Source organism: Zonotrichia leucophrys, unplaced genomic scaffold (assembly GCF_028769735.1).
Source record: "Zonotrichia leucophrys gambelii isolate GWCS_2022_RI unplaced genomic scaffold, RI_Zleu_2.0 Scaffold_705_26152, whole genome shotgun sequence".
NCBI classification, from domain to species: domain Eukaryota; kingdom Metazoa; phylum Chordata; class Aves; order Passeriformes; family Passerellidae; genus Zonotrichia; species Zonotrichia leucophrys.
In genome coordinates, this window is record NW_026992910.1 from 1 (window position 1) to 11754 (window position 11754).

At 42.3% G+C, this 11754-nt stretch overlaps 1 protein-coding gene across 1 annotated transcript; it reads right to left on the minus strand.

Annotated features, from left to right (window-relative positions):
• Window positions 1-190: 190 nt before the first annotated feature.
• On the minus strand, window positions 191-11447 carry LOC135441931 (voltage-dependent calcium channel gamma-7 subunit; the record flags this gene model as incomplete). Its single annotated transcript, XM_064701483.1, has 6 exons — window positions 11321-11447; window positions 8522-8725; window positions 5461-5547; window positions 2742-2882; window positions 1271-1416; window positions 191-218 (listed from the first exon to the last, which is right to left on the minus strand). Coding segments are annotated over exons 2-6 (598 nt in total), but the record flags the coding sequence as incomplete, so codon positions are not given.
• Between the last annotated feature and the right edge of the window lie 307 nt (window positions 11448-11754).

Sequence of the window (11754 nt, forward strand, 5' to 3'; positions counted from 1 at the left end):
TGAGTGACACCTGAGTGACACCTGAGTGACACCTGAGTGACACACCTGTGACACCTGAGTGACACCTGAGTGACACCTGAGTGACACCTGGCACACCTGAGTGACACCTGAGTGACACTGTCACACCTGAGTGACACCTGAGTGACACCTGAGTGACACCTGAGTGACAGGTGAGTGACAGGTGTCACACCTGAGTACACCGACATCACACCTGCGCCCTGCGGGGGGAGAGAGACACCTGAGTGACAGCTGAGTGACACCTGAGTGACAGCTGAGTGACAGGTGACACACCTGAGTGACACCTGAGTGACACCTGAGTGACACCTGAGTGACAGGTGACACACCTGAGTGACACCTGAGTGACACCTGAGTGACAGCTGACACACCTGAGTGACAGCTGTCACACATTGATTTCTTAAACCCCATTGATTTCTATGGAGGGGGCGTGGCTTAAACCCCATTGATTTCTATGGAGGGGCGTGGCTTAAACCCCATTGATTTCTATGGAGGGGGCGTGGCTTAAACCCCATTGATTTCTATAGAGGGGGCGTGGCTTAGCCCCATTCATTTTTATGGCAGGGCGTGGCTTAAACCCCATTCATTTTTATGGGAGGGCGTGGCTTAAATCCCCATTTATTTCTACTGAGAGGGCGTGGCTTAGCCTCATTGATTTCTATGGAGGGGGCGTGGCTTAAATCCCCATTTATTTCTACTGAGAGGGCGTGGCTTAGCCTCATTGATTTCTATGGAGGGGGCGTGGCTTAAACCCCTATTGATTTCTATTGAGGGGGCGTGGCTTCGCTTTTTTTGCCTAAAAATCCCCTTTTTTCACCTAAAACCCCCAATTTTTCCCCCTAAACTCCCACTTATTGACAAAACCTGATTTTTTCCATGGTTTTTCGGGTATAAAAATCCCACTTTTTCACCTAAAAATGACTTCCTTGTTTTTTGCCTATAAATCCCATTCTTTGACGTAAAATCTCCATATTTTCACCTGAAATCGCCGTTTTTTCACCAAAACGTCCAAATTTTTCTCCTAAAAAATCCCATTTTTTTCCCTAAAATCCCTTCTTTTGGAAAACCAGCATTACCTTGAGAAAACCTGATTTTCCCCACTCTTTTTCCACGTAAAATCCACTTTTTTTTGGCGCAAAAATCACATTTTTCGTCATAAAACCGCCATTTTTTCACCTAGAAACTTCATTTTTTCGCCTAAAAACTCCGTTTTTTCTCCCAAAAATCCGGGATTTTGGGGTTTTTGAGGACTGACCTCTTTGAGGAGGAAGGAGGAGGCGGCGAAGGCGAAGCTCCACCCGTAGCGGTACTGGAAATATTGCTCGGAGCCGCCGGGCCGGTTCATCACCTCGTCGTTGATGCTGGAGATGTAGAGAACCAAGCCCACCACCAGAGACAGCCCTGCGGAGGAAAGTTCCAGAAAGTTCCAGAAAATTCCCGAAAATTCCGGAAAATTCTGTGAAAATTTGGGAGAAATTTGGGGGGAAAATGGGGAAAAAAATGGGGAGAATTGGGGAAAAAATTGGGGAAAAAATTGGGGATTTAAGAGGGAAAAATGAGAGCTTGAGGTGAAGTTCTGGAAATTTCCAGAAAATTCCAGAAAATTCCAGAAAATTCTGTGAAATTTGGGGGAAATTTGGGGGGAAAATGGGGAAAAAATGGGGAGAAACGGGGAAAAAAAATGGGGAAAAAATTGGGGATTTAAGAGGGAGAAAGGAGAGCTTGAGGTGAAGTTCTGGAAAGTTCCAGAAAATTCCAGAAAATTCAGGGAAAATTTGGGAAAATTTAAGGGTATTTGGGTGGGAAAATGGGGAAAAAATGGGGAAAAATGGGGAAAAAAAAGGGGGAAAAATGGGGAAAAAATTGGGGATTTAAGAGGGAGAAATGAGAGCTTGAGGTGGAGTTCTGGAAATTTCCAGGAAATTCCAGAAAATTCTGGGAAAATTTGGGAAAATTTAAGGGTACTTGGGTGGGAAAATGGGGAAAAAAATGGGGAGAAATGGGGAAAAAATTGGGGATTTAAGAGGGAGAAATGAGAGCTTGAGGTGGAGTTCTGGAAATTTCCAGGAAATTCCAGAAAATTCTGGGAAAAATTTGGAAAATTTGGGAAAATTTAAGGGTACTTGGGCGGGAAAATGGGGAAAAATTGGGGAAATGAAAAAAAATGGGGAAAAAATTGGGGTTTTAAGAGGGAGAAATGAGAGCTTGAGGTGGAATTTCGGAAATTTCCAGGAAATTACAGAAAATTCCGGGAAATTCTGTGAAATTCTGGGAAATTTGGGGGAAAAATGGCGAAAAATAGGGGGAAAAATTGGGGAAAAATAGGGGAAAATGGCAAAAAATTGGAGACTTGAGTGGGAGTTTGGGGTATTTGGGGGGAAATTTGGAAAAATTCTGAGAAATTTGGGTAAACTTGAGGTGGAAAAATGGGGGAAAAATGGCCAAAGAATGGGGGAGAAATGGGGAAAAAATGAGAGTTTGAGGAGGGGTTTGGAGGCAAATTTGAAGAAATTTGGGGAAATTCCACAAATTTGGGGAAATTCCAGAAAATTCTTGGAAATTTTGGGGGATTTGGGTCAATTTTGGGCCGATTTGAGCCAATTTTGGGGCTCCCACCCCAAAGCCCAATGGACGGAACGGGGGCTCCGGGGCTGATTTGGGCGCAGAATTTTGGGGGAAAATCGGAATTTTTTGGGGTTTTTTGCCCTCGGGGGCGGCTCCCTGACCCGAGAGGATGAAGAAGATGCCCGAGACGAAGGCCAGCAGGGTCCTCTGGGGCCGGATGTGCCCCACGTTGCTGATGACGAAGGCGGTGAAGACGAGGAAGAGGCTGACCATGGGGAAGGGCGTGGCCGTCCTCACCGTCTCTGGGGGGGCAAAAAATGTCAAAATTCACCCCAAATTCACCCCAAATTCAGCCCAAACCCACCCCGAGAGCCTCGGGAAACTCCTCCCAAAAAAATGGAATTTTCAGGCTAAAAATACCCCCAAAAAAATCAAATAAACCCCCCAAAAAACCCCAAAATTGTCTCAAAATTCCCCAAAATTGTCCCCAAATTTCACCCCAAATTTAGCCCAAATTTCACCTCAAATTCACCCCAAATTCATCCCAAATCCACCCCGAGAGCCTCGGGAAACTCCTCCCAAAAAAATGGAATTTTCAGGCTAAAAATACCCCTAAAAATCTCAATTAAACCCCAAAAAACCCCAAAATTGTCCCCAAAATTGTCTCAAAATTCCCCAAAATTGTCCTCAAATTTCACCTCAAATTCACCTCAAATTTACCCCAAATTCATCCCAAATCCACCCCGAGAGCCTTGGGAAACTCCTCCCAAAAAAATGGAATTTTCAGGCTAAAAATACCCCTAAAAAATCAAATAACCCCCCCAAAATTGTCTCAAAATTCCCCAAATTGTCCCCAAATTTCACCTCAAATTCACCCCAAATTCACCTCAAATTCACCCCAAATCCACCCCGAGAGCCTCGGGAAACTCCTCCCAAAAAAATGGAATTTTTAGGCGAAAAATACCCCTAAAAAACTCAAATAAACCCCCCAAAAAAGCCCAAAATTGTCTCAAAATTCCCCAAAATTGTCCCCAAATTTCACCCAAAATTCAGCCCAAATTTACCCCAAATCCACCCCGAGTGCCTCGGGAAATTCCTCCCAAAAAAATGGAATTTTCAGGCCAAAAAAAACCCCAAAAAATCAAATAAACCCCCAAAAATGGTCTCAAAATTCCCCAAAATTGTCCCCAAATTTCACCTCAAATTTACCCCAAATTCAGCCCAAATTCATCCCAAATCCACCCTGAGAGCCTCGGGAAACTCCTCCCAAAAAAATGGAATTTTCAGGCTAAAAAAACCCCTAAAAATCTCAAATAAACCCCAAAAAAAACCCCAAAATTGTCCCCAAAATGGTCTGAAAAATCGCCTAAATTGTCCCCAAATTCAGCCCAAATTTACCCCAAATTCACCCCAAATCCACCCCGAGAGCCTCAAGAAACTCCTCCCAAAAAAATGGAATTTTCAGGCCAAAAAAGCCCCAAAAAACTCAAATAAACCCCCCAAAATTGTCTCAAAATTCCCCAAAATTGTCCCCAAATTCACCTCAAATTTACCCCAGATTTCACCTCAAATTCAGCCCAAATTCATCCCAAATTCACCCCAAGAGCCTCGGGAAACTCCTCCCAAAAAAATGGAATTTTCAGGCCAAAAAAAACCCCAAAAAAATCAAATAAACCCCCAAAAATGGTCTCAAAATTCCCCAAAATTGTCCCCAAATTCGCCCCAAATTTCACCTCAAATTCAGCCCAAATTCACCTCAAATTTACCCAAATCCACCCCGAGAGCCTCGATAAACTCCCCCCCAAAAAAATGGAATTTTCAGGCTAAAAATACCCCTAAAAATGTCAAATAAACCCCCAAAAAAACCCCAAAATTGTCTCAAAATTCCCCTAAATTGTCCCCAAATTTCACCTCAAATTTCACCTCAAATTCACCTCAAATTCAGCCCAAACCCACCCTGAGAGCCTCTGGAAACTCCTCCCAAAAAAATGGAATTTTCAGGCTAAAAATACCCTTAAAAAACTCAAATAAACCCCAAAAAAACCCCAAAATTGTATCAAAAATCCCCCAAATTGTTCCCAGATTTCACCTCAAATTTCACCTCAAATTTCACCCCAAATTCACCCCAAATTCACCCCAAATTCAGCCCAAATCCACCCCGAGAGCCTCGGGAAGCTCCTCCCAAAAAACTGGAATTTTCAGGCTAAAAATACCCCTAAAAAACTCAAATAAACCCCAAAAAAACCCCAAAATTGTCTCAAAATTCCCCCAAATTGTCCCCAAATTTCACCTCAAATTCATCCCAAATTCACCTCAAATTTACCCCAAATCCACCCCGAGAGCCTCGGGAAACTCCTCCCAAAAAAATGGAATTTTCAGGCTAAAAATACCCCTAAAAAACTCAAATAAACCCCAAAAAACCCCAAAATTGTCCCCAAATTCACCCCAAAAATTCCTCCAAAATTCCCCCAAAAAATCCCCCAAAAAATTCTGAATAATTCCCCCCAAATTTCAAAAAATTTTCCCCAAAGAATTTTCCCCAAAATTCCAAAATCATTCTGAAGAATTCCCCCAAAATTAAAAAAAAATCACCAAAAATTTCCCCAAAAATTTCCAATAATTCCTTCAAAATTTCCCTGGAAATTTTAAAAATTTTTTCCCCAAAATTCCCCCCCTCAAAGTTTCCCAAAAAATCCCCAAAAATTCCTCCAAAATTCCCCCCAAAATTCCAAGAATTTCCTCAAAAATCCCCCAAAAATTCCAAAAAAATTCCAAAAAAATTCCAAAAAAATCCCAGAAAATTTCAAAAAAATTCCCCAAATTTTTCCCAAAATTTTCCCAAAATTTTCCAAATTTTCCCAAAATTCCCAAATTTCTCACTGAGAATATTTTCGGTGTTTTCGGTGACCAAGTTCAGCTCCGGCTCCAGGAAATATTCGGAGGCCACGCAGCGCCCCTTCTCCCGCCCTGGAAATTTGCATAAATTTGCATAAATTTGCATGAAATTAACATCAAATTAACATCAAATAAACCCAAAATTCGCCTAAAATAAACCCCAAAATTTTCCCCCAAATTAATCCAAAATTATCTCAAAAAAACCCCCCCAAATTAAACCAAAATTAAGTCCCCAAATTAACCTGAAATTATCCAAAAATTACAGAAAATAACCCCAAAAATAAAAATTATTCCAAGAAGAATCCAAAATTAATTCAAAATTAACTCCGGATTATCCCAAAAATTACACAAAATTAACCCCAAAATTACACAAAAAAATAGAAAAAAAAAAATCCCAAAAATTAAAGAAAATAAACCCAAAATTAACCCCAAAATTACACCAAAATTCACCCCAAATTAGCCCAAAATTACCCAAAAATTAACCCAGAATTAACCAAAATTATCCCAAATTTTGTGGAATTTTTTGGGGAATTTTTTGGAGCTACTTGAGAAAAATCAGCTCCAAAAAATCCCCCCAAAAAATTCAATTTATTTCCCCTTCCAACCCCCATTTCTCCCCCATTTTTCCTCCTATCGACCCCAAATTTTTTTCCATAAATCCCAAATTTTTCCAGGTAAATCCAGGATAATTTTGGGAATTTTTTGGCCTAGAAAAATCCTAAAAAAATTCAATTTATTTCCCTTTTCAACCCCCTTTCCTCCCCCATTTTTCCTCCTATCGACCCCAAATTTTTTTGTTCGAATCCCAAATTTTTCCCGGATATTTCTGGGAATTTTTGGGAATTTTTGGGGCTGCCCGCGAAGAATCAGCCCCAAAAATACCCCCCAAAAAATTCAATTTATTTCCCCTTCCAACCCCCATATCTCAGCCATTTTTCATCCTATCGACCCCAAATTTTTTGAGGAATTTTTTGGGAATAACTACAGAGAATCAGCCACGCCAGAGCCTTGAAAATACCTTGAAAATGCCTCCAAAAATTCAATATATTCCCACTTCCAACCCCCATATCTCGGCCATTTCACCTCCTATCGACCCCAAATTTTTTTTGTTGGAACCCCAAATTTTTCCCGCACATTTCTGGGAATTTTGGGGATTTTTCCCGGGTACCTGCGAAGAAGCAGACGCGCCAGAGGCCGGAAAATTCCCCCAAAAAATTCAATTTATTTCCCCTTCCAACCCCCATATCTCAGCCATTTTTCCTCCTATCCACCCCAAATTTTTTTTCCATAAATCCCAAAATTTTCCAGGTAAATCCAGGATATTTGTGGGAACTTTTTGGCCTAGAAAAATCCTTAAAAAATTCAATTTATTTCCCCTTTCAACCCCCATATCTCGGCCATTTTTCATCCTATCCACCCCAAATTTTTTTTGTTCGAACCCCAAATTTTTCCCGCACATTTCTGGGATTTTTGGGGATTTTTCCCGGGTACCTGCGAAGAAGCAGCCCCAAAAATACCCCCCAAAAAATTCAATTTATTTCCCCTTCCAACCCCCATATCTCGGCCATTTTTCATTCTATCCACCCCAAATTTTTTTGAGGAATTTTTTGGGAATAACTACAGAGAATCAGCCGCACCAGAGCCTTGAAAATACCTTGAAAATGCCTCCAAAAATTCAATATATTCCCACTTCCAACCCCCATATCTCAGCCATTTTTCATCCTATCGACCCCAAATTTTTTTTGTTGGAACCCCAAATTTTTCCCGCAGATTTCTGGGAATTTTGGGGATTTTTCCCGGGTACCTGCGAAGAAGCAGCCCCAAAAATACCCCCCAAAAAATTCAATTTATTTCCCCTTCCAACCCCCATATCTCGGCCATTTTTCATTCTATCCACCCCAAATTTTTTTGAGGAATTTTTTGGGAATAACTACAGAGAATCAGCCGCGCCAGAGCCTTGAAAATACCTTGAAAATGCCTCCAAAAATTCAATTTATTTCCCCTTCCAACCCCCATATCTCGGCCATTTTTCATCCTATCCACCCCAAATTTTTTTTGTTGGAATCCCAGATTTTTTTCCCCCACAAATCCCAAAAATTTCGGGAATTTTTGGGGCTAAAAAATCCCCCCAAAATTCAATATATTCCCACTTCCAACCCCCATATCTCAGCCATTTTTCATCCTATCGACCCCAAATTTTTTTTGTTGGAATCCCAAATTTTTCCCGCACATTTCTGGGAATTTTGGGGATTTTTCCCGGGTACCTGCGAAGAAGCAGACGCGCCAGAGGCCGGAAAATTCCCCAAAAAATTCAATTTATTTCCCCTTCCAACCCCCATATCTCAGCCATTTTTCATCCTATCGACCCCAAATTTTTTTCCCATTAATCCCAAATTTTTCCAGGTAAATCCAGGATATTTGTGGGAACTTTTTGGCCTAGAAAAATCCTTAAAAAATTCAATTTATTTCCCCTTCCAACCCCCATATCTCGGCCATTTCGCCTCCTATCGACCCCAAATTTTTTTTCCATAAATCCCAAATTTTTCCAGATAAATCCAGGATAATTTTGGGAATTTTCTGAACCAGAAAAATCCTTAAAAAATTCAATATATTGCCACTTCCAACCCCCATATCTCAGCCATTTCACCTCCTATCCACCCCAAATTTTTTTCCCATTAATCCCAAATTTTTCCCGCATATTTCCCTGTATAATTACAGCCAATCATCCCTTCCAAAAATCCCCAAAAAATTCAATATATTCCCACTTCCAACCCCCATATCTCGGCCATTTTTCCTCCTATCCACCCCAAATTTTTTTTGTTGGAACCCCAAATTTTTCCCGGATACTTCTGGGAATTTTTGGGAATTTTTGGGGCTGCCCGCGAAGAATCAGCCCCAAAAATACCCCCCAAAAAATTCAATTTATTTCCCCTTCCAACCCCCATATCTCAGCCATTTCACCTCCTATCGACCCCAAATTTTTTTTGTTCGAACCCCAAATTTTTCCCGGATATTTTTTTGATTTTTTGGGATTTTTCCCGGGTACCTGCGAAGAAGCAGACGCGCCAGAGGCCGGCGTGCAGCGCCATGCGCACCTCGGTGCTCTGGTTCTGCGGGGACACCACGCCCTCCTCCATGTAGAGCCAATAATCGGTGGAGACCGCGATGCCCACCAGGAGCAGCCCGCAGGCCCCGAACACGCTGCTCAGCAGCGTCAGCGCCCGCGAGCTGCACGAGCTCATCCTGGGAACTGCAACATTCCACAAGTTTTTTTTTTTGGGGAATTTTTTGGGAATTTTTCCGATTTTTTTTCGATTTTTTTTGAATTTTTTTCGATTTTTTTTCGATTTTTTTTCGATTTTTTTTCGATTTTTTATGGGTTTTTAATGGGTTTTTTAGGGGTATATCACAGTCACCTGGCAATGAAAGGGTTAAGGCTCTAGGAGGGAAATTTTTGGGAATTTTTTGGGAATTTTTCCGATTTTTTTCCGATTTTTTTCCGATTTTTTTTGAATTTTTTTCGATTTTTTTTCGATTTTTTATGGGTTTTTTAGGGGTATATCACAGTCACCTGGCAATGAAAGGGTTAAGGCTCTAGGAGGGAAATTTGGGAATTTTTCCCATTTTTTTCCGATTTTTTTCCGATTTTTTTCGATTTTTTTTCGATTTTTTATGGGTTTTTAATGGGTTTTTTAGGGGTATATCACAGTCACCTGGCAATGAAAGGGTTAAGGCTCTAGGAGGGAAATTTGGGAAATTTTTGGGAATTTTTTGGGAATTTTTCCGAATTTTTTTTAATTTTTTTTCGATTTTTTATGGGGTTTTTTAGGGGTATATTACGGTCACCTGGAAATGAAAGGGTTAAAAGTAGGCGGGGAAGGATCGAGGAGGGAAATTCGACTTTTTCTGGAAATTTTTTGGGAATTTTTTGGATTTTTTTTCGATTTTTTTTCGATTTTTTATGGGTTTTTAATGGGTTTTTTAGGGGTATATCACAGTCACCTGGCAATGAAAGGGTTAAAAAAAGGCGGGGAAGTGCCCGGGAATGATCGAGGAGGGAAATTTGGGAAATTTTTGGGAATTTTCCCCATCTTTTCCCCATTTTTTGGGATTTTTTTTAGGGGTATATTAGAGCAATGTGGGCATGAAGGGGTTAAAAAATGGGTGGGAAAGGGTCGGGAAGGGAAATTTGGGAATTTTTGGGTGATTTTTGGGCGATTTTTTGGTGATTTTTGGGTGATTTTTGGGCAATTTCTGGGTGATTTTGGGGCGATTTTTTGGTGATTTTTGGCTGATTTTTGGGCGAGTTTTGGCAAATTTTGGGTAAATTTTGGGTGAATTTTGGGCAATTTTTGGGTGATTTTTTGGCGATTTTTGGGTGATTTTTTTGGTGATTTTTGGGTGATTTTTTGATGATTTTTGGGTGATTTTTTTGGGGAATTTTGGGTGATTTTTTGGTGATTTTTGACTGGTTTTTTGGCCATTTTTGGGTGATTTTGGGTGATTTTTTGGTCATTTTTGGGTGATTTTTGGGCGATTTTTTGGTGATTTTTGGGCGATTTTTTGGTGATTTTTGGGCGATTTTTGGCTGATTTTGGGGGAGACGTGGGCACGAAAAGGTTAAAAGGGGAAGATTTGGATGGGGAGTTTTGGGGGGAATTTTTTTGGGATAATTTTGGGGAATTTTGGGAGGTCACGGAGATATTTTAGGGGAGATTTTGGGAAATTTTGGGGCCAATTTGTGAGATCCTGATTTGATTTTGGGGGTAAATGGTAAAAAATGGGGAGAAAAGGGGGAAAATTGGGCAAAAGAGGATTGGGAGGGGAATTTATGGAATTTTTGGGGAGACTTTGAGGGGAATTCGGGGGATTTTGGGGAAATTTGGGGGAATTTTAGGGAAGATTTTTGGGTTGAATTTAGGGGAATTTTAGGGTTGGATTTGGGGCAATTTTGGGGGAAATTGGGAGAAATTTGGGGGATTTTGGGGTTGAATTCAGAGGAATTTTGGGGTTGAATTTAGGAGTTTTTGGGATTTGATTTGGGGAAATTTTGGGTTGGATTTGGGGAATTTTTGAGGGATTTTGGGGTTGAATTTTGGGGGAAATTGGGAGAAATTTGGGGAATTTTGGGGTTGAATTTGGGAGTTTTTGGGATTTGATTTGGGGAAATTTTGGGTTGGATTTGGGGAATTTTTGAGGGATTTTGGGGTTGAATTTTGGGGGAATTTTGAGGTTTTTAGGATTGGATTTGGGGAGAATTTTGGAGTTGAATTTCCGGGGATTTGGGGTTGGATTTTGGAGGATTTTGGGATTGAATTTGGGGAATTTGGGGGGGAATTTTGGGGATTTTGGGGTTCAGTTCAGGGGATCTTTGGGGTGGAATTTAGGGGAGAATTTTGAGGTTGGATTTGGGGCATTTTTGGGGTTATTTGAGGGAATTTTGGGTTTTTTTGGGGATCGATTTGGGGTTGAATTTGGGAGATTTCAGGGCTGGATTTGGGGGGATTCGGGAGAATTTTTGGGGTTGAATTTGGGGGATTTGAGGAGAATTTGGGGGTTCAATTTGGGCAGAATTTGCGGGATTTTTGGATTTATTTGGGGGTTTTTTTGGGTGATAAAATTGGGGGGATTTTGGGGTTGTTGATGGGGATTTGGGGGTGGATTTGGGGGATTTTGGGGGTGGATTTGGGAAATTTTGGGGCCATTTTGGGACCAAGGGACCCCCCCCAACCCCCCCCCCAAACCCCCCCAAAAAAACTCGGAGCTTTCCCACGCCCCTCCCCCACCCCAAATTCCCCCAAAATTCCCAAATTTGCCCAAATTCCCAAAAATTCCCCCCCCTCACCCGCTCACGGCGTCGTCGCTGCCCCGCGGGCCGGGGGCGCCATCGGGACGGACAGACGGACACGGGGGGGACAGACGGACACGGCGGGGGGGGCGGAGGAAGGACAGACGGACACGGGGGGAGGACGGAGGGACAGACGGACACGGGGGGGACGGAGGAAGGACAGACGGACACGGGGGAAGGGGATGGAGGGCGCGGAAGGACAGACGGACACGGCGGGAGATGCGGGAAGGACGCGCGGAAGGACAGACGGACACGGGGGAGGGGGGAAATCAAGGACAGAATGAGCGGGGGGGGGACGGACGGACAGACGGACAGAGGGATGCGGGGACGGGTGAAGGACAGGCGGACGCGGGGATGCGGGGATGGAGGGAGGACGGACGGACGGACAGACAGACGGACACCGCGGGGGGTGGGGGACGGACAGAGGGATG